Below are 24,039 nucleotides of genomic sequence, written 5' to 3'. Positions count from 1 at the left end.
TCTGAGGTTTCATGACCCTCGGTCAAGTATATTTTCAGATATATACAACACAAACTTTTATGCCCTTTTATACACATTTTTGCAACAACTATGGTTTGGCTGAGCAGTATCACTAACAAAACAATAGGTGTACAACTTCACATGCTGAACAATATTCATGTAATGTTTCGTTAACCTGGGTCAAATACTTTTTGAAATACATGCGACATAAACTTGGCCCTTTTTATGCATATTTTTGACTAAGTCAAGGTCCATAACTCTAGTTTGGCTGGGTGAGATCAGAATAAAAATATCAGGTGCACAACTAGTCCAGTAAATCTAGCTGGAAAATGCACCTAACCTAGAACTAATTGCAAAAGTTTCATTTTCTACATAATTTATTATGGTAGGGAAATATTTAAAGTGTCTGGTGTAAAAAATCTCCATCTCTCAGGTCAATGGAAAATGACATTGATATTAATACTTGATATTCTGGATAAATCTGTAAGTGACACATCTGCTCTCGGAATTGGTAACTCAACATTTGATCCTGGTGACGAGCAAGCAACCATACCAATACCGTGGAATGTTCCATGACCATCTAAGGTACGTACGTTGTGGTCCGCATTATCTGCAACGTATTGAAGAAACTGACCTGGAAAAAATCCTGTGACTACAGCATTTAATGACATAGCAGCATTGGATTGGAAACGTTGCACCTCAGAATAGGAAGATGAAAATCCCATCTGGTAAAGTTCATCTACAAGAAATCTTGAAGAATATAAATGGTGAACCTGAACTGCTAAACCAAGTTGTGATGGTGAGATTAAGGACTTTTGTCTACAAGCTTGCATAATTGACTGGCCAATCGCTGCAATCTTTATCTCAGTGTCCTTTCCTGAAAACATTGACAGGAGAAAATCTAATGTGTCTGGTAGTAACTTTCTGTTCCTTTCTGCAGACTGGACAGTACCAACAGAAGGATAAAACGTTTTTGATGCATCTACAGCAGCAATATCAGACTTAATAAGTTTTGCAGCTGTTGAAATAATTTTACGTTTTTGTTCTGCCTCTGAGAGTCCGAAGTTTACTTTTGTGAATTTGCTTAAGATATCAGATGCGGTATGTTTCATAATGATTTTATCTTCTTGGCCTTGCGTAGAAACAAATGTAATTGTATCACCAAAATGTTCAATAATTTTCTTTTTCATATATTTACTTGTGTAGGCTCTCTCTCCACAGGTTTGTTCCATGACCTGAACTAATTCTTTGACCGATAATGCTGCCCCTTCATTGCTTTCGATGTAGTTAATGACATCTTTAAATCCTTCCAGCAATTCTGTGCACTATGGTCTTCCTGGTGATTTCTTGCTTTTTTCATCTTTTGCAAACCTGTCAGGCACCTGCTTAAAAGTACGAAAGTTTACATTGCACACTTGATGGTAAATTGCTTCAGCAGCCTGCAAATCAAGGACTGATACCAACCTAGCATGAACCTCATTACCCCACGAGTCATTTCTTACATAACATAACGCTTTTATAGTTGCAGTAAAATTAAATTGTTCGACTCTGTGGACTTCACTACATATTTTATTACATTTGTGAGTGAAGAAGAAACAATTAGAATTAAAATCGAAAGTTGTACAACTGGATCTTGTTGTCAAAGAGTCACACGGATATCCACTATTATCAGTCTTTACATTTCTCAAATCTATAAAATCCCTTCTACAGTCTCTGTGAACTGAATCACCAGATTTCACGGTTATATTCACATTTCTCTGTTCACTGGCTCTGTTGATGTTATTTGCTCCCTTTTCACGTATCACAACTGTGGGCGATCCATTCTTTAAAAATTCGTCGCAGATAGGGTAGCTTCTGTCCTTCAAAAATGAAAATAGGTTTTATTTGGATGATGCATTTTTTCAGTAAAATTAATTCATATATTCCAGTATAAAGTATAGCAACTTTAATATAAAATTCATTAATAATAAAACGAAAGACGCTTGATTATGTCTATCATCCTATCAGTTCTTATGACCCAAGCATCTGTATAATATATCTCAATGCCTTGGGTTACTATCTATTATGAGTTTTAGTTACTTCAAGTAGCGTATTTGATATTGTGTGATATACAACAAGACTTATGAATGTTCTTACTTCTGATGATATGTCCATTGGTTCTGCCATTATGCTAGAGTATGCATCACCTCCACAAATACCACCTGGATCAACATAGAACAACTGAACAAATCCTGAAATATAAAAATTCTGAGATGAGTTTCTTAATTTCCAGGTCTGCAGAGAAAAATGAACGCAAACACGACCCTATATCTGAATTGTGTTACAAGCATACTGATGTAAAATGATTATTGTCACAATATTGTCTTTTGTTTTCAGTAATAACCGATTAATAGTTCGATCTTAGACAAAAGATTAGTTTAAGGTTCTGTATAAATACTGAAATAAAAAATAACATGAAACAGAAATATTTGAAAAGTGAAATCAAGCTTAATGTGATCAATTTAAGACCAATTACCAGATGATATAAATAGCAGGATCCAAACAAACACTGTCAGTGAATTGGAATTCATTCACACACCATAGGTCTACATTGTAATCAAACTGTAAAATAAATAACAGAATCATATAAAAGTATTAAATAAATACTTGAACTTAGGTTGCATTTATTTTATACATATTATCATTCAAGCTTCACTTCAACGACATAAATTTTCCCTGCATTTTTATTTCAATATCATAATTATAGTTGTGTCTAGTCTGATCAGAATGAAGGGATATATCAAACTTAATTCATACCTTGAAAAGATCTTCAGCAACATGATTGTACTTGTTTCTAACCAATCCATCTTGTAGGCACATACCATGAAACTAGAGTCTGAACTGCAAAAAACGTATACCGAATTAGAATGATAGGCATCTCAATGTGATCATAAAATATTATTTTGATCAAAAACATTTAACAGAACTAAACAAAACTGTTTAAATTGACAAAAATGCTCTGGTTTCGATTTAAAAATGACGTTACAAAAAAATCGGGAAATTGGCGCATTCATGGTCCCTATCCGCTTCCGTAGAATAGGGAGAAGTTGGTCGCTTTTTCTATGAGAGATAAAAAAAAAAAAAATTATTTTCAAGAATAATAAATTGATTATTCGATAACTTTCAGGATATTTATTTAGAAAAAACTAAATACAGCTGTAAAAAACTTTTTGGGATAAAAAAAGTGTCTTTTTAACTACGAAATTGAGCGTAGCTGAAACCGGAAGTTGAAGGGAAACAACTTGTAAACATTAATTTCCTCACCTAGAGGTCAAGGCTGGCGGAAATAAGTGTTGGGAATACACAATCTGAGTTTGTATCCGAGAAAAAGAAGATTTTTTCATGATAAGTGACGAACTGACATGAAATATTGAGGTTTTTAGTCCTAGCAACGGTTGTCAGGTAAGATAAACAACTTTATCATTATAAATAAAATGACTTTTTGCTTTTCGAAATGCCAAGAAAAAGGAAAAACAAGATAAACATAGCAAAAAAAGACAGTGATTCAGAATCGGATACAGAAAACGAAGCATGCAGAGGATGCAGTAAGGAAACACCGCCCGTCAAAAGATATTCTAAAACATCCTGGATTGAATGTGAGACATGTAAAAGCTGGTGGCATTGTGAATGTGCCTGTGTTAATCCAGAAGATGCAAAGAAATATGACAAACTGAAAATTAATTATACATGTGCATTTTGTATTATTGAATTACTGGAGAAAAATAATAAATTAGATAAAACAAAAGACACATATAAAGATTCACCTAAGGTTGATATAAAACAGAAGGTAACGGCCAGTGTAGGCAAGATTTCACACCAAAAAAAAGTGGAAGACAAATTCATTATAATCTTAGATGGTGTGAAAGATCCAGGAAAATATAGAGAGAGTGGTATTCTGAAAAAGGAGATTCAAAAAGCGAAACCAGGAGTGAACATCACACATGCTTACTCGTTATCTAGGGGAGGTTTCGCAATACACACAAATAGTAAAGAAGAACAAAACAAACTGTTGAGCAAATGGCCAAAAGAGGCTTTTGATAATAGTGGAGAGTCAGTCAAAGCGCACAGTACAAGTCCAAAGCATAGACTTATTTTCAGAAATGTAGATACTAAATTAGAAGAATCAAAAATAGAGGAAATTATTGAAAATCAAACAGATATTAGGGTTAAAGTTAGAAGATTTAAACTTAGAAATTCATACAAACCTATTCCAATAGTTCTGGTGAATTGTGAGTCAGCAGAAGACCTGAATAATTTATTCAAGGAAAAAATCATCATAAACCAGAAATCAATTAAAATTGAAAGTTATAGAAATAAGAGAAAGGTCCCCACTCGCTGTTACAAATGCCAGGAATACTCGCATGTAGCAAGTATGTGCTCAAATAGTGTTAGATGTGAAAGATGCTCAGAGAATCACAACAGCTCAGATTGTAGTAAAGATCCAAAATGTGCAAATTGCAAACTAAATCATGCAGCCAGCTCCAATGAGTGTCCTATATTCATTACAGTCTTAAACAAATTAGCAAATCGCCAGTAAATACAGAAGAATGAATGTCGGTGTAAATGAGATTAATTGTGTGCAATATATTTGAATGAGAAAAATACATTATTATGTAATTGTTGTAAAATGTGATATTTATTGTGTTGGTATAATTATGTGATATAATTATACTGTGAATTTTGTAAGTTATTTTTAATTCTAAGACGCTATGAAGTTTGCACAAGCAAACGTGCGCTCAGTGAATACAAGCATGGACTTGATTTTAGAGGCTTGCAAGAAACAAATGATAGACATTTTTGCGATTAGTGAAATTTGGCATCCGAAAGACAAATTAGACTCTATAAAGAGATATTGGAACTGGATAGCCAAAGAGAGAACAGATAAACAAGGAGGAGGAGTAGCACTAATGATACGTAAAAATATAAAAGTGTTGGAAAGGAAAGAATTATCTACAAATAAACTTGAGGCAGTATGGTGTAATGTTTACAGTAAAGATGTAAATTTAGTCATAGGATCAGTGTACATTCCTCCTGGAGATAAAAGTAGTTTATTGGAGTTATTTAGAGTTGTAGAGACTTTATATAAGGAAAGTCTACCAATTCTGTTAATGGGTGATTTCAATGCTACTCATCAGTACTGGGGAAATGAAAAAGAGAATGATCTCGGTAAATTATTGTTTGAGTTTTTATATAAGAAAAAAGACTTACACTTAACAAATAACAAAGAATTTACAAGAAAGGATAGAATAATTGACTTAACCATGGTTCAAGAAGTGTTACTTGAAAAGGTAATAAACTGGCAAGTACAAGAAGAAGTATATTTAAACAGTGACCACAAACTGATAACCTTCAGCATAGGGAAGAAAGAAGTTATTGATAAGGTGATCAAGTGGGATTTTAAAAGAACTGACTGGTACCAATTTGGAGCAGAATGCCAAAATCTTTTTGACAGTTGGGAAGAAAATGGAGACGTAGAGGAGGCATACCAAGATATATGTAATAAGATATTAGAGGCAGCAGAGAAAGTAGTGCAAAAGAAAACAGTATGTATACATAGTAAGGGATGGTGGTCTAAAGAACTAGAGCAAAAAGCGAAAGCTGTAAGAAAGCAGAAACGGCTTTTTCACAAAAGGAGTGATCCACATAATAAGGAATTATTACAGTTAGTGGTGAATGAGTTTAAGGAGGTTGAAACAACAGCAAAAGAAGAATACTTAGAAAATCTAACAAAAATGCTTGATCCCAGAGAACCTCAGAAATTTTGGAAAATAATTAATAGCAACAGAAAAGGGGCAGATAAATTAATAGTTCAACCGATTAAGAGAAATGATGGTAAAATAGCAATTACAGAAAAGGAAATTATAGAAGAATTTCTGGAATATTATGGGAAAGAGATCCTTGAAGTGGAAACAAAGGAAAAAGATTGGTTCGAAGAAGTGGAGAATAAAGTGAAAGAGGAAGTTGAATTACAGAAGAACGAGATGTCGCATTTTACAGAAGATGAATACAAAAACCAAGACATTTTTGAACATGAGGTAAAACTTGCGGTTGAATGTGCAAAATCTAACACTGCACCAAGTCCAGATGAAAAGATTTTTATAGAGTTTATTAAAAATGGTGGAAAGAATTTGATTAGAGCTCTATGCAAACTTTTTCAAAAATGCTGGGAAACAGGAGAAATTCCTCAAGCTTTCAAGACAGACCCTAAACTAATAATGCCAAAGCTTGGTAAAGATGATTATAACATAGTGCGGGCATATAGACCAATAACTTTAGAAAGTGTGATAGGCAAGATTTTTGGAAGAGTGATAGCAAATAGGCTGAGATGGAAATGTGAAGCAGAAGAAATTTTTGCAGGAAGTCAGGAAGCATATAGGAAAAACAGGTCATGCATAAACGCAGTTGGCAGAATGGTTCAGAACCTGCAGTTAGAAAAAGCAGACAATAAGGTATCAGTAGTGGCTGTCCTAGACTATGAATCATGCTTTGAAAGAGTATGGAGGTCAGGTCTTCTATTTAAAGCTAGAGAAAAAGGAATTAAAGGTAGGCTATGGTTATACTTATACAACTACCTGTGTAACAGAAAATTCTACATTACTGTAAATGGTGAAAAGTCAAGAGATTGTATATCAAAAGTGGGAATTCCTCAAGGATCAGTTTTATCACCATTTCTCTGCAACATATATACAAGTGATGCCATGACAAATGTGACAAGTAAGCACACTGAATTTGCCGATGACAGTTCAATGTGGGAATCGGGGCTGGACATCAAAGAGGTGATACAAAAATTGAATAAAGACATAGACACATTAGTTAATATATGGTGCACAAGGTGGAATATGGGAATAGCAGCGGAAAAAACTGAGGTAATGATCATTAAACCAAATGAAAGATATGACATAGGGGATGAAAGAGTCATGTTGAAAAATGAAACTCTCAAAGTTGTTAGACAGAAAAAAGTACTAGGTATAATTATTGATGATGAACTAAGCTTCCATGTACATGTTGATAATAGAACAAAATCTGGTTTCAAAGCTCTCAGGTCAATAAGTCACTTTGGTAATGATAAGAGAGGATGCGATCAGGAAATCTTCATGAGACTGTACAAAACATTAGTTCTTCCAGTGATGGATTATGGTATGCCAGTGGTAGCATCTGCAACAGATTATGCTGAAAAGGAATTTGGAAAAGTACAGAGAAAGGCACTACTGACAGCAACAGGGTGTATGTCTTCTACAGCAACAGATCAGCTAGAAGTGATGACAGGTACTCTGCCCATATCCCTACACTTAAAGTGCAAAAATGCAGAAGAGCTGATTAGATTCTACAGCAAAGTGGAAGAAAACCCAATCAAACAAGACCTGCAGGCATGGATGACAGACAGAGCTAAGACTAACAATTGCATGTATAAACACCTAATAAATCATTTCAATGAGGTTAAGGGAAAAACAGAGTTAGAACATGTAGAAACAGACTTCAAGTATAGCAAGGAAGGAGGGCTAGAATTATGTAGAAAGGTCAGTTACATCAAAAATGAAGAAGAACATCTGAATAACAAAGACCAGCAAGTAGAGAACATAACTGAAATAATCAGTAAATTAACAGACAGAGAAATCAGCATGTTCACAGACGGGTCTACGTTGGGAAATCCAGGACCAACAGGAGCAGGAGCATGCATATATTTGAAAGGTACAAACTCAGATCCAGTCCAACTAAAACGCCCAGTAAGTCCAAACAGCAACAACTATGTAGGAGAGTTAATGGAATTCATCTGGCTTTAACATTTTTAGAGGAAAAAAACATCAAACAAAAAAATATTCACTTGTTTGTAGACTGTCAGCCAGCAATTAAAACCATTTTTTCAAACACAATACCAGAGTCCAACATAGCATTAACAATAGAAACAAGGAAAATATTACAAAGCCTAGAGAACAAGAATAACAAGATTCAAATACACTGGACACCAGGACATAAAAATATAGAGGGAAATGAAATTGCAGACAAGCTAGCAAAGGAGGCAGCAAGTGAAATGATAGGAAAGCAAGAGAATGAAAACACTAGGAAAGTAGATAAGAAAGAATTAGCAAAAAACTTAAGGTCAAATGTGAAGCAAAAATGGCAGAGAAGATATGAAAACACAGAAGGTAATGAAAAATTTATGGAGATTTTTCCAACAGTACAGCCAAGAAAACCTTATAATTCTGAAAGAAGGCTAGAATGTATTATAAATCAGCTTATAACAGGACACTCCCATCTGAACAGTCATATGTCGAAAATATTACAGGATGTTCAAGAGACATGTCCAAATTGTGACAAAGTAGAGACAACCAGACACTTCATATTTGAATGTCCAGAATATGAAACACAGAGAAAGAAACTAGAAACAGAAGTTGAAGAGGCTTCAAACAGACACGGTGAACCGGTGGCAGATATAAACCTGAAAGTTCTGATAGGCAATGTAGAGGGGAGGAGGGAGTTTGGGGCAGAAATTCAGAAGCTGTTTCAGCAATTTATTAAAGACACCAAAAGATTTTAAAAATTAAAGCGACCAACTTCACACAGTGACTTATTAAGTGTTAAGTATACCTAGAGAATAATTTCCACAAAGAGAAAACTATATACACCCAGAGACTATTGTCAGCTGTATAATGACATAAAGGAAAAACAACAACAACAACAAAAAATCAAACAGTGGAACCATTTATATTTTTAACAATTTTTGGATAAACTGCTATATTTGAACTTTCTGGTGTATATTTTTAGTCAGCAACTTAATAAAACTTTATTCTGGTAGGATTCAAGAGACACATTCAATTTTACCATCGTATCATTTGCCGGTAGCCGGCCAGCAAACACAATGCGAAATCGGGACAAAATACAAAGTGAGCCAGATATCCTGCTACACACATGTCAGTTATTTATAAATACGTCAGAAACACACTTATATTTGTTCACATCTCGATAATTCTTTTGGAAAATGGCAATTCAAACCAAAGGTTGCATCGAGTTTTAAAAAAATGGCGGCTGTAACTTGTTGACATGTACCCAATGACGTCACTAAGGTGTACAGTTAGCGCCGTTAAAAATTCCGAATTCTATGTAACAATGAAATTTTTTACGTAAAGTTTAACAGCCCGTAGAGAAAATCCCTTAGCACCTACGGACGGCGATTTTTTTCTGGAAATAGCTATAAGTATGTACTTTCATGCAGCTTTTGCAATTAGTTCCAACCTTTCTCTAGCTTTACTGGACTAAACGTCACATGTTGAATAACAATCCTTTGAGGTCTGGAAACTCTGGGTCAAATACTTTTTGAGATATGTATGACACAATTTCGGTCGGATAGACAGATGTACAGACAAGGGCAACTTTAAGTACCCCACCACCCAAACATTTTTGTGGCACAAAAAAATAAACCACAGGAAAGAAACAGAACTGATTTATTCTTTTAAATAAAGCAATTACTGCAACAATGAACATTTTACAAAAGTAACAATTAACAGGGTGAAACAAATATCCAACATAAAAGACAACAGTAATAATAAAATGTAAATTGTTTCAACAAGGGTTTAATAACAGGTTTATTATAACATCAAATGAGCCATGCCATGAGAAAACCAACATAGTGCGTTTGCGACCAGCATGGATCCAGACAAGCATGATCCATGCAGTCTGGTCAGGATCCATGCTGTTCGCTAACGGTTTCTCTAATTGCAATAGGGTTTGAAAGCTAACAGCATGGATCCTGACCAGACTGCGCGGATGCACAGGCTGGTCTGGATCCACGCTGGTCGCAAACGGACTATGTTGGTTTTCTCATGGTGCGGCTCAAATACATTTGTATATTAATGCTAAATTGTACTATGAAATCACTGTTTTCAGGAAAGTATTTTTTTTTTTAAATTTCATCACCAGGAACAAATAAAATTTCCAATTATTTCATGTCTGCAAATCAATGTGTCATGAAAAAGTTAGTTTTCACAATAAACAAAAAAGAATGCAACAAAAATTAAATGACTTCACAATATTCAAAAGCATTAAACATTTATCATATAACATATAACAATGGTTAACAGTAACAGTAATACATGCAAACAATTAAAACAACATGCTAAATACAACATTCAAGACATATTATAAAACATGTACGAGGTTGTTTAGTATACTGCCAAATAACTTCTTTTACCATTTAGCTGAGGTCAATGTTTGCATAATTCTCCAGTGTTACGACAGACTATGGGTGAAAGTTTAAAGTCACTTGAATTAAAATTTCTTCAAAATGTTGATACCAGTGCAAAAAAAAAAAATATATAAAAAATACTATGTTGAGAAATGTCAGGGTTGAGTAGAGCAAACAATTAAATACAAGGGGTGTTAAAAAAATACCTGGAAAATTTCTCTCATTCCTTCACATATGATAAAAAATTGACAAAACTGTTACATAATGTAGATTTAAAGAGGATTTTTAGTTGACCCCTATGTCAAAATCAAATTTGCCTCGGACAAAAAATAAGTAAATGCTAATATCAGTGGCAACGTCTTGACTGTGACGTCATCTGGTCCAATTTGTCTCATTTGATAGCTTCAAGCTACAAATCAGAAGAATGTTTACGTGAAATGTAAGCATTCCACAAATAACATCAGCCTATAAATGCGACATCATTTATTCATTGTTTGACAATATTGTCTTGGTCAACACCTGAAAATCAGTGTTGAACAGAGATAAATGCCTAGAAGAAAACAACATTTATTAGAGGTTTAAAGGCAGCCAGGCCAGGATAATATTGTTAGCTAGCAGTTCAGATGTCAGAAAAAGTTCTGCTAGAGAGCTCCTTGATATGAAGTGGTGCATCACACTTCAGAGTCCCATGTCTACAATACCACAGGAATATATGAACGCCTAAATGCCTGTAAAATATATCTACCCATTTTATACAGAAAACAGACCCTGACAATAAAATGAAACTGTTCCTTGCAACTGTATAACCAGAATAAACAGTTTCAAAGCCATGCCATTTTTATGCCCTCACTTTTGAGGGCATATAGATTTGCCCTTGTCCGTCCATCCATCCTTCCGAGAATGTTGTGTCGCACGTAGCTCCAAAAGTATTTGACGTAGGGTCACAAAACTTTACAGGAATGTTGGTCAGCATGTGTAGTTGTGCACCTGGGGTTTCGCGTCCGGATTCATTCAGTTGTGTAGGAGTTATGGCCCCTGACTTTGTAAAAATTGGTCATTTTAATGTTGTGTCGCGCCTAGCTCCAAAAGTATTTGACCTAGAGTCACAAAACTTTACAGGAATGTTGGTCAGCATGTGTAGTTATGCACCTGGGGTTTTGCGTCCGGATTCATTCAGTTGTGTAGTAGTTATGGCCCCTGATTTAGTACAAAATTGGTCATTTTAATGTTGTGTCACACGTAGCTCCAAAAGTATTTGACCTAGTCACCAAAGTTTATAGGAATGTTGGTCAGCATGTGCAGTTGTGCACCTGGGGTTTCGCATCCGGATTCATTCAGTCATGTAGGAGTTATGGCTTCTGACTTAGTTAAAAATTTGTCATTTTAATGTTGTGTTGCGTGTAGCTCCAAAAGTATTTGACCTAGAGTAACTAAAGTTTAAAGGAATGTTGGTCAGCATTTGCAGTTGTGCACCTAGGGTTTCGCATCCGGATTCATTCAGTATTGTAGGAGTTATGGCCCCTGACCTAGGAAAAAATTTGTGTCCTTTGTCATATAGTGGGGGCATCTGTGTCCCATGAACACATTTCTAGTTCTTCAGTTCATCTATTATAGTTCACCTGTTGGTTAAAAATTCAATAGAGTTACATTTTCCAAATTTTCTATATTTCAAGAACAGTAATCTTGAATTTGACTTCAGGATGCTAACAGACTATTCAATGACATGTGCAGTGGAAATCTAGCAAACAAATCATTGCTGTTTTATCACTTCCTTTCTATTTTCTGTCACAGGTATATTAAAATGCAATGATTGGTGATGATAAACTACGGGAAAAGTTAAGATGCAAGGGTGCTACACAAGAAATAAAGTTATTTTATCTAGGTGTTATAAAAGGCCATTCACAGCTATTCTCAGCACACACGCTAAAGCTACTGAATGCAACTTACAAGTTGTTAGTAGTCTTAATCTTTTCAAAAAGTATCATGTGATTCACAAGTAGCTGACAACTTCCCTACAAATTACTATATGAGCCGCGCCATGAGAAAACCAACATAGTGGTTTTGCGACCAGCAAGGATCCGCGCAGTCTGGTCAGGATCCATGCTGTTTGCAAACGGTTTCTCTAATTACAATAGGCTTTGAAAGCAAACAGCATGGATCCTGACCAGACTGCGCGGATGCGCAGGCTGGTCTGGATCCATGCTGGTCGCTAAGCCACTATGATGGTTTTCCCATGGCACGGCTCATATGGAAGGACATAAGGAGAATAAGCTAGGTTGGAAAATGTTCAACAGACTTTAGTGAACAGTTTTGCACTACAAAATTTCACAAAACTCAAAAACACATTTTGAATAATGGGAAAAAATCTGATTCGAAACAATTCAAAAGTAAATCTAATGCATGTATCAAGCATGATAATCTCCAGTTTGATGCAAAATTAATTTTGACTATTTGTTAAGAGTGTGAATGGCAAGTACCCAATATTCAATATAAATTCATTCCAAAACACTGCCATATATCTGTGTAACAGCACATAAATTTTCAAATACCAGTACAGTTGAATTTTTAAAAAATCTTACTAAATATTTCAAATTTGCTAAATTGATATTTTCACTCCGCATTACAATAAGCACAAGATGCTTTTACACTTTCTCCCTATACAAATCACCAGGTCCTGTATTCTATATGAACAAAATCAACAAACTTGAAGAGAAAAAAAACACCTTTTTCCTACATTTCTATGCTTGTTATTCTAAAACGTGATATCTATGGAATCTTTTAACTTTGTCCAGTTTAAATTTTACATAAAAGTACTCAACATAATCTTATTAATCAATTGGCAGAATTCTAATTATTTCAAGTTACTTTCCTAAAATTTTACTTCTTTCCAAAATTTCCTCACATTACGGCATATTGGTGTTTTCTTTTACTTCTCCATCTAAAGTTTACATCATACAGAACACAGGACCTACGTTTTTCTTGAGCTTTCTTCTTTGGGCTTTTTTCTAGGACTGGGACATTCATCTGAAACACTTTCACAGTTCACAGTTGTTGGAATGTTGGGTAGTGGAGTTGTGAGAGTGGGAATATTGGGCCCCGACATGGAGACAGTAGCTGGAATGTTGGGCCCAGGAGTGTAGACAATAGTAGGAATCTTGGGTCCAGATGTAGAGATGGCTATTGGAATGTTGGACCCATGAGTGGAGACAACAGATGGAATGCTGAGTCCAGAAGTGGATACTTCTTCGACTTTCCCGTTATCTTCTAAACCATTTTCTATTTCTTTGCTTTTCATAGTTTTTTTAACTTTGCTTGACCCTTTTCCTTTTTTAGTTTTCAGGTATCTATTAAGAGAGATCTCTAACTTTGTGGACTGATCAGATTTAACCACTTTACATTGAATTTTGTTTCTCAAACAGTCTTTCACTTTATCACTTGCTCCAGAAGTACTGCTAGTGTTTGTGTCTTCTTCACCATTTAATAATTCACGAGCAGGGATTGGGACAGTATTTTGGCCAGTCCATTTTTCAATCATCATTTTAGCTTCATATGTTTTCGAAGTCCCAGGCAAAATTCTGCTTTCCACTAGATTGTCCCTAACTTGCGGGATAAATTTTTGTTCCTGCTTAGAGGGACAAACTTCTAGACTAGAATTTAGAAGTGTAAGATTACAAGTTTTGGCCATTAATTTATGCTTAAGGTTAACTTTTGTGTCATTTCTAACAGTATTTGGACTGTATGAGTATTGGTCTTGTTTAGGGTAAGACCTTGAAAGCAAAGATGGTTTAGCTATACTGTTTGTGTTAAAACCTGAACTACAACTAACACTAATAGCTTCATGTTGTCCGTAACTCAGTTTGTTATAGGACTGTCCAATTGCCATATTTCTGGTATTAACAGTGGTAGGGCAGTAGCTAATATCAACAATACTTCTTTTTACTGTCTGATATTCTGATTTTTTTCCATCCTCACCTTCAACACTTGCTCCTAGTTGAGCTAGGGTCACGGTATCATCATCAGCTTGAACACTGGATCCTAAAATACATAATTACAGTACAACTTCAGTAACTGTAGTCTTTCTTCAGAACAAAGTTGATCTACAAGTGATTAGGGACCTACAAGTTAAACATACAGAGCCATACCTTGAGAAAACCAATATAAAGCATAAGCGACCTGCATGGATCCAGACCAGCCTAGGCATCCACGCAGTATTGTCAGGATCCATGCTGATCGCTTTCAAAGCCTATTGCAATTAGAAAAACTGTTAGAGAACAGCATGGATCCTGACTAGACTGCGCAGATGTGCAGCTGGTTTGGATCAATGCTGGTCGCAAATGCACTATGTTGGTTTTCTCAAAGTATGGCTCCACTGATGAGGAAATAAGTCAGTCTCAGTATAGGGCTTTTTTTGAGGTCAAAAATGCATAAAAAATCTCAGCATTTTTTTTTTTGGTAATTCAAGGGCCATAATTCTGAAGTGCCTGAGCAATTTGGCTAGTAATCGAACTCGGCCAAGCACTTATTGGCAAACACATTTTGTTCAAGTTTTGTGAAGATTGGATGAGAAATGTTTGACTTAGTGTGCGGACAAGTTTTATGACAGACAGACACACAGACAGGAGTAAATCAATATGTCTCCCACACCACTGTGTGGTGGGAGACATAAATATAACAATAGCTATTTTGTAATTGTTTTTGTTGCTTTTCATACACTGACATAATTAAAGATCATACTGTGACCTTTTCCAGCTTTTGATGGTAGGGAAGACCCAAGGTGCCACTACAGGCTTTGTTCCAGGCATGGAACATATCTAGGTAGAACCTGAAGATGCTTTTGTAAAAAAACGCATGTCTCCCCCAATGCATAGTTGTACAGGCAAGAAATCAATAGGGGACAGGAGCAAAAGTCAAAGAGACACTGATGGTTGGCTGCAATAGTGATCATCTACTTGGCATGTCAAGTCATCCAACTAAGTTTCAACATTCTAGGCCTAAAGGTTCTCAAGTTATTGGTCAGGCTCCTGTGACCTTGATCTTTGATCAAGTGACCCCAAAATCAATAGGGGTCATCTACTCTGCATGTCCAATCATCCTATTAAGTTTCAACATTCTGGATCAAGTGGTTCTCAAGTTATTGATTGGAAAGAGTTTTCTATGTTCAGCTCCCTATGACTTTGACCTTTGATGGAGTGACACCAAAAACAACAGGGGCCATGCATCTACTCTGTAAATCCTATCACCCTATGAAGTTTGAAGGTTCTAGGTCCAATGGTTCTCAAGTTATTGACCAGAAATGGATTTTCAATTTCTGTCCGCTGAAACCTTGACTTTTAATAGACTGACCCCAAAATCAATAGTAGCCATCTACTCTGCATTACCAGTCATTCTATTAAGTTTCAACATTCTGGGTCAAGTGGTTCTCAAGTTACTGACCGAAACTGTTCAGGCCCCTGTGATCTTGACCTTTGATAGAGTGACCCCAAATTCAATAGGGACCATCTACTTTGCATGACCAATCATCCTATGAAGTTTCAACATTCTGGGTCAAGTGGTTCTCAAGTTATTATCAGGCCCCTGTGACATTGACCTTTAACAGAGTGACCCCAAAATCAATAGTGGTCATCTACTCTGCATTAACAATCATCCTATGAAGTTTCAACATTCTGGGTCAAGTGGTTCTCCAGTTATTGATCGGAAATGAAGTGTGAGGTACGGAAGGACGGACAGGGCAAAAACAATATGTCTCCCCCAGTGAGGGGGTGGGTGGGCAGACATATCTACAGATCTCTAATCCAGCTGGATAGATTCCACATACAAAGTGTTTTACACCACAAGTGAGGTTTTGAACCCACACGTCTGAGGAGCAACTGATTAGGAGTCAGCAGTCTTAAACACTCGGCAAAGGAAGCATGTTTTATAACTCAACCAAGCAAAATAAATTTATGCATTTACTATGGTCTTGTTGAACCGGTAACTACAGTAAAATTCCTACTTACGACCACGCCGAAACTACGACCGCACCGCTAATACGACCGATTTTGCAAAGAACGGAATATTTCCTTCTTAAAACCAATGGTCGTTTGTCCGAAAATGCGACCAGACCGTTAATCCACTAATGCGACCACCAATTTCAGAACTGTTTGATTTTTTCACACTTAATTAATCACCGCAATTACGACCACTCAAAATTTTTTGTATGTTACCGCGAATCGCCGCGGGAATTAACACGTGCGACATCGTGTTAACACGTTAAGCGTGTACATTGTGTATTTATCCGTTAATTGCTAAGAAGTCTTTTAAATGTTATCAAAACAACGTATCAAACTGTTTGATTGTCTGAAATTGCTATTTTAAGATGTTTGGTGTTTTACATCGCTATTTTAACATAAGAAATTGTTGAAATAATTAATTTGTTTGTAATTAGACGAATGCCCGCTGATCGAATTGACTGGATTAAAACGGATTTAATTAGATCTAAACGGTGTTTGTTTGTTATTATTAATGTAAATACGTTTGGAATTTCAGCGGAGAATGAAGTTTGAAAAGGTTTGATATTGTTGTACTTGTCTTTAATTGAACAAAATTCATTATTAATTAAGTGCGTCCTTAATTAATACACAGTTTGATCCGTAATTCTTTGATTAACACAGTGATCAAGTATTTAAGGCTAATGAAATACTTATCTTTATCAGTCTTCTTTCGTTTCTGATACTAACATAGCCATAAAGAAAATAAAGCTACATATAAATTGAACACTGTGTTTGCCATTATTGCGTCTTGATTGTATTCCAATGTGTTATTATCTGCCAGACCTTCCCCGTATAGCCTTGTCCACTAATCAGACCAGACCGCTAATAAGACCAGTTTTACAAAGAACCATGGGTGGTCTTAATAGCGGAATTCTACTGTATATGAACACTAAGTGATCCTGGCATTGAAACTACAGCCTGAAACATATATATGCCTTTTACACATTTGCGGACAGCAAAATTATCAAGATGCTGCAATTTGCAGACATGGAAAGTATAATTTTTCATAAATGCTTACCTGGTTTCATTTCATCTCTTGGAAGAACCTGTGTATAAAAAAATGCTTATTAAGTAAAAAGAATACTGGAATTCCTTGTAACAGATTCCTTTTACAGACATACTTTTCTTAAATATGGTTCATTTGTTGACCCAGACAAAAGAATGAAAATCAGCCAATAGAAAATAAGATGTTCATACTTAATTTATTGCACTCTAATTAAATGTCATATGCTGACTGTCAAGATTTAATGGCAGGACTGCAGCTACTAGCATTACTTCAGATAAAAATGAGCATCTTGGTAGATTCATTGCAACATCACAGAATCAGGAATCATAAAGGAGTGAGGACTCAGAGGTCAACTAGTATTAAAACAGCAGCCTCAACCTCTAAACCATTATGCTTGTTGAGATTTTATTCTATTTGTTTGTTAAGTTTAACATCTCACTGACAAAATCATGTCATATGGCAACTTTTCAGCTTTTCATGGTCGAGGAAGACCCTAAGTGAACCAACTGGCATTAAATGTATTTCATCAGGGCATGACTTGGTTAGAACCACTGACCTTCAGTAAGCCAGCTGGAGAAATTGCGATATTAAGTCACACAGGCACTATCTTATTTCATATGACAACATACCAGCTTTTATACCAGCTTTTATGGTAGAGCAGACCCCATTGCCTTTACAAACATTATTTCCTTCACAAGCAATCATCTGGTACAACCATCAAAATTTCCCTAGCCAGCTAGACAGCTTCTTTGCTTGAAAGATTTCTATATTCCATGCAGTGGTGGGGTAAACCATTCGAAGTTAGTAACCTTAACTCCTCAGTCATTGTACCCCTTTCACAGTTACTGATGCACATGACCACGCACTTACTTTACAAACAGTTCCTGTCTTCTCTGTGACTGGCTGCAACTGTTTTTGTTCTGATAATACACTGAAACAAAGATTTAAAGTTATGACAGACAGAAAACAATGGGACTGTTCAGTAAAAACACTGATCATTCCAAGTTGTGAGGAGATGAGTAACTTGCTTGTTTTATCCTGGGTTTAGAGCAACCCAAACACAGAAAATTTAATGACATTTAAACATATGATACCTTAAGAGACTGTAATTGAGCTGAGTTTGTGAAACTTAAGAGTGAGCTGTGATTTGGCTGCTAGATACCTCAATCCACCAGAACCTGTACAGAGGCACTGAGGATCTGCGGCAAATCACGTTTCATCGAGGCTACTGGTCTGACAGTGTAGTTGCAAATGAAGAAGAAGAAGAAGTGTAACTTAAACCATCGAAAACTTCATTACATTAAAAAAAAAATGAAATATGTCGTTGAGAAGCAAAATATCTTGAGTTACGAAAGTGATCATTATTCTTTATATGCTTAAATTATCAACGAAATCAAAACAATTTTTACATCATCCCTTCAAAGTATCCTCCCTGCACAGTAACATATATTTGGAGCCTTACTATGCATGACATTAATGGTACAAAGTAGTCTCCCCATGGTATACTGTTTAGACATTGAAAAATTTCAGACCAAAGGACAGCACCTGCAAACATTTTCTCTAGCAAGGAAGGTAGAAAAAAGTCACAACGACATAGGTCAGGAGAATTAGGTGGGTTACTTAAACTGAATAGCATTTGCTTGTTCTAAGATAGACTGTGAGGATGGATGCACTGTCATAAATCAGATGTATGCCTTTCAAACCTTTGCTGGGGTGATTATTTTGGTTGAATATTTTTACAGCTTAAGTACTTTATTTCATTAGAACTTTCTTGTGACGGTTTTACCCTCTTTGCAAGGAATTTGTACAACAAGCACTAGAATTGGAGAAAATGGTATATAGAACAATACTGGTACTTTTTGTTCTTTTTGCACTGACCGGCCTTGCCTGACTTTAACTCAGCCATGTTTTATTAATGCGTTGCTGGGACTTACGATAATAAACCAAAGTTTCATTCCCAGTGAGCAACCCAGAAATTTTCTTGGGAGTACACCTGTAATAGTTTTTCAGCAGTTTTTGGCACAATCTAAATGCTGCGACTTAGGGAACTCATGTAGCACAAACTTTTAATTTTAAAGATTCAGTCAGAATACAGAATAAATGCCTATTGTGTGAGCTGTTTGGGAAACAGTATACGGAACATCTTCTTGTTTAAATAGAGAACGATAACGAAAACATTATCGGAAAAGTCGATTATATCTTTATTGGTAATTCAAGCTTTACTTCATGGTCAATAGGGTTTTCTTTGTAGTCAGTACGACTCAAAAGTAGTAAAACTATTTTGTCACTGATAATGGTTTCACTTCCAGATTCCCCTTTTCTCAATAATAACATTTAACACGTTATTGTTACAAATACCGTGCGAGAGTAGTACCATACCCCTAACGGCAGCAATGTTTTCCTTTGTGCTACAACAACAGGCATGCCTAGATGGTTACTGTCTAGAAGACTATATTCACGCCCTTGAAGTTTTCTAACCCAAGGAAAAACTATTCTAAACCTCGCTACAGAGCTACCATGGATATGACACAATTTATAACAAGAGGGCCATGATGGTCCTATATCGCTCACCTGTTAACAATGGCCTCAGAATCATCAAGATAAACATTCTGACCAAGTTTCATGGAGATAGGGTCAAAAATGTGGCTTCTACAATGTTAACAATGTTATACCACAGAAAAGTGGTCTCAGTTTTTCCCTACGGCCAATAATAAAAAGTTACTAAAATAAGCTGTTTGGTTAAAATAAAATCATAAATGAAACCATTATCGTGCAGACAAGAAATTGCTGACGCAAGGATGCATGGACGACGAACGGTGATCACAAAAGCTCACCTTGTCACTATGTGACAGTGAGCTAAAAAAAAACATGGGCGTTAATGTAAACCCTGATTGCTTTCTTCTTCACACGAAGCCATGTATACAAGTATATATTCTTCAACAATGGATCACTTGGTCAACTGTAAATGAATTAAATTGACATTTCACAGGTATGTTGAGTAAACATTCCTCATCTAGTACATGAAACTTCAGTGCTGTTATTTACAATGGTGTCTATGGAAGACCATTAGTGAAAGTATTTATTCAATCACCCTCGTAAATGAGCTAAAGCCCAAAAGATCCTTTATCATAAATCTACACTAAACTTTACCTGCTATCATCAGTTTGTTGCCCTTGTGGCAGAAAATTATCATCATCCTCAGGTTTGCCTGAAATGGTCATGAAGTAATTATTATAAAATTGTTATGGTTAATGCCATTTTTTAACATCCACCCCACCATGCCCTATTGGGTCAGTGTTTTCTGACATTCAAGAAAATTTATAAAGTTTCCATAATTATACATATGTAACATATAAGAAACTCTATTATATGTCTTAATTATTCCTATTGATTCACCGTTTCCTACTCATTTCATGGCTATATATATACAAAAATAATACAAATGGCAAAGTCTCGATATGTATGAAGTACAGTTAACTCTCTAAATTAAGTGTAGACAGTGTAAAAATCAAAGCCTTGAGATGTCTGATAGGGGCAGATTTTTGTAGATTCATTTTCTGTTTTATGGAAACTAGACTAAGCTGTACCTTAATGCCATGGGAACAAGCAGAGAATACTTGAATACACGTATATCTATTCTATATAAAAGCTGAAAACTTCCAACATTAATAAAAGAAGACAATAAACAAAATTATTCATTACATAATTGCATTTGCTATTTAAGCAACTGGGCAATATAGCTTTACATTTATATGTGGAACATTATATAGTGTGCTTACTATTTTCCCCTGGATATGAATGGAATTTTGTCAAGATTATTGCTGAATAAATGGTGAAGACAAAAATAGTTTCTTCTAGGAATGGTGACCAAATTACACATGTAGTAAAACTTAGAGTTAGTCCAACAAATTGCAAACAAAAGATCACCTTTTTCATGTGGTGTGTGTTCATCTTCTACTACAATAGGAAATCTTTGCCCATCTGTAGATCTTATTGTGGTGACATTTCCAAAACCACAATGCTTATCTTCCTCAACTGAGCATTTACAATATAAATGATCTGGATATCCTGGAGGCTGTGAAGTCTGAAAATAATACATAAGTTATCACACAACAGCTAAATTAGAAAGTTTATCAGTTCCGTCATATCAAAAACTTTAGAGCTGCAGCAGTACAATAAATAGATCAGATTTTGTCTAGAGGAATGCGTTTAAACTGCTCACTGACAGATTCGTTAACACTGACTGTATGAATATTGCACTGCAAGACTCACCAGGAAACAGTTACCGTTAGACAGAAAATTTAATGCGAGTGCAGTGGAGAAGTGGAACTGGTGAAAGCTTCTCAATTCAAAAGTACTGACAAACACCTGGAGAGTACTGGATTTTTTTTAAAGGGGTGAGGCAGATCGTATTAAATACAAAGTGTCACATAAAAATTACTATGATATACATAATAAATTTTAGAATAAATTAGAACATACCATATTAGTACAGGTTCATTGGTAGTATTCAGTTTCTCATTGACTTCAACTTTTTTGCTACTCTGGAAAACATAAAACATTATTTAATGTCAGTTTGGGGGCAAACAGCTTAAACAAAGGCTTACTTTGGAAATTAAAACTGATTTTTTAAATACCATTTTAAGAAACGTACAACAGTTTCCAAGAAAGCTATTAAAGTGTACTTGTGAATGCAAGTTGAAAGTCAGCACTCAAAATTAAAGTTTAATGTATGGTAGGTTTCAAGGTTTAAGTAAATTTTGTTTGTTTTGAGTTTAACACCATTTTTCACAGTATTTCAGTTATGTAACGGCAGGCAGTTAACCTAACCAGTGTTCCTGGATTCTGTACCAGTACAAACCTGTTCACTGCAAGTAACTTCCAACTTCCCAGCATGAAACAGAGGTAGTTGACGAATGACTTCAGATATAATTTCTTTTATCAAATTGTCACGGAGAACATAAGGCCCACCCAAGAATCAAACTCACGAAACCCGCAATCTGTAGATCAGCGCTCTCCCTATTGAGCTAAGCCGGCAGGTTAAGGTTTAAGTAAAACAGGTGCAATTCAGTTCATTCTTTGACTTTCATGATTTAATGGAGGAATCAATACCAGATGTCCCTCGTGGCAATATGTTTGGCACTGGTAGAACCAACAACATTCCACAAGCCACAAGATGGCTTCCTCACGCAACCCAAGTAAGGCTTGAACCTTTGGACTTGAGGGGAAAGTGATTCAAACTCAAAGCGGAAGTTTGATTGCCACTTTGAAGTATCTTAATAATCTTTTTGAGCATTCATACAGCAAATATAATATACTATTACAACCTTATACCTATGAAAACTGAAAATTTAACAAAACCACTTGCCATTAAGCGGTCAATGTGGGTATAAATCTCTGAAAACACATGAGAAAAATATTGACCTAAAGCGGAAGTAGAATGTACAAAGAAATAAATCAGATAAAACATCGATATCATAAATACCCATAATAAATTCAACTACCATAAAGTAAACATTAACCTTATCTTTAATGATTTCAACCATGGTAATTTTGTGGCAATTAAGGGACATTTGATACATTTCAAAAATACAACTTGATCCCTCTGCTAATTAAGGTATTAGGCCCATAATAGAGTACCTCCTTATTGAAGAGTATTCAATTCCTACCATAAACCTACTTTGACTGCAATTTTCAGGGGGGCGTAGGTTCAAGCCCCACTGGGACCAAATTTTTTCCCCCTTATTTTCCTTTTTTTCTAGTAAGTTTTTACTTTTTTCAAGACTTATTATTGATTTATTGTACAAAAGTAGAAAAAAAATCATTTAATAAGCGATTTTTTGCTGTTCAAAGTGAATTTACCTCTGAAACAGAAGGGGTAGTTAGACATCTTTAAAAATACTGAGTTACATGCGGTAAAAGTTCTCTATTTTGCCTTCATTCTTTAGATTACATATTGTGGAAGAAATGAAGGTAGGGTTTACTTCTGCCCAAAGGTTATTTTTGAATGAAGTGAGCAAAATTCAAAACAGACTCGCAGGATTCGACCTTAATTTTTCAATGTTGGAGTTACAATTCTGTCTCATTAAATCCGTTTACTTGAGGCACCCTAGAAACAAGAGGACCATGATGGTCCTGAATCGCTCACCTTCTCCACATGACCCAATTTTCATGAAGATCCATTAAAAAATAAGGCTTCTAGAGAGGTCACAAGGTTTTTCTATTATTTGACCTACTGACCTACTTTTTGATGGCACGTGACCCAGTTTCAAACCTGACCTAGATATCATCAAGATGAACATTCAGACCAACTTTCATACAAATCCCATAAAAAATATGGCCTCTAGAGAGGTCACAAGGTTTTTCTATTATTTCACATACTGACCTAGTTTTTGATGGCACATGACCCAGTTTCGAAACTGACCTAGATATCATCAAGGTGAACATTCTGACCAATTTTCATGAAGATCCATTGAAAAGTACGGCCTCTAGAGAGGTCACAAGGTTTTTCTATTTTTAGACCTACTGACCTAGTTTTTGAAGGCACGTGTACTACTTTCGAACTTGACCTAGATATCATCAAGGTGAACATTCTGACAAATTTTCATGAAGATGTTGTGAAATATATGGCCTCTAGAGAGGTCACAATGTTTTCTATTTTTAGACCTACTGACCTAGTTTTTGATGGAACGTGACCCAGTTTCAAACTTGACCTAGATATCATCAAGGTGAACATTCTGACTAATTTTCATGAAGATCTTGTGAAATATATGGCCTCTAGAGAG

At 35.6% G+C, this 24,039-nt stretch overlaps 1 protein-coding gene and 1 long non-coding RNA gene across 3 annotated transcripts; both read right to left on the bottom strand.

The window, feature by feature from the left end:
• Nucleotides 1–2,135: 2,135 nt before the first annotated feature.
• LOC123534071 (uncharacterized) lies at nt 2,136–3,046 on the bottom strand. 2 transcript variants are annotated; one of them, XR_008366186.1, is made up of 3 exons: nt 2,797–3,046; nt 2,516–2,601; nt 2,136–2,231 (listed from the first exon to the last, which is right to left on the bottom strand). It is a non-coding gene; the product is annotated as an uncharacterized LOC123534071 (long non-coding RNA). The 2 variants fall into 2 exon arrangements; XR_008366185.1 differs by having other exon boundaries at nt 2,136–2,201.
• Nucleotides 3,047–12,723: 9,677 nt separating this feature from the next.
• On the bottom strand, nt 12,724–22,824 carry LOC123532176 (uncharacterized). The gene is made up of 6 exons (XM_053518724.1): nt 21,737–22,824; nt 21,182–21,338; nt 20,405–20,462; nt 18,125–18,185; nt 17,267–17,294; nt 12,724–14,254 (listed from the first exon to the last, which is right to left on the bottom strand). Exons 1-6 carry the CDS (start codon nt 21,737–21,739, stop codon nt 13,188–13,190), a joined length of 1,374 nt encoding a protein of 457 aa, XP_053374699.1. The 5' UTR covers nt 21,740–22,824; the 3' UTR covers nt 12,724–13,187.
• Nucleotides 22,825–24,039: the final 1,215 nt, after the last annotated feature.

Source organism: Mercenaria mercenaria, chromosome 11 (assembly GCF_021730395.1).
Source record: "Mercenaria mercenaria strain notata chromosome 11, MADL_Memer_1, whole genome shotgun sequence".
Lineage (NCBI taxonomy): Eukaryota > Metazoa > Mollusca > Bivalvia > Venerida > Veneridae > Mercenaria > Mercenaria mercenaria.
Note: the sequence above shows the minus strand (reverse complement) of the source record. Positions and strands in the feature narration are given on the sequence as shown.

Excerpts from the sequence above, each read along its gene's own strand:
- LOC123532176 (XM_053518724.1), bottom strand. Across the intron at positions 20,463-21,181 it reads ACACACACCACATGAAAAAG|GCAAACCTGAGGATGATGAT; the intron begins GTGATCTTTTGT and ends TGACCATTTCAG. Across the intron at positions 14,255-17,266 it reads AAGAGATGAAATGAAACCAG|GATCCAGTGTTCAAGCTGAT; the intron begins GTAAGCATTTAT and ends TATGTATTTTAG.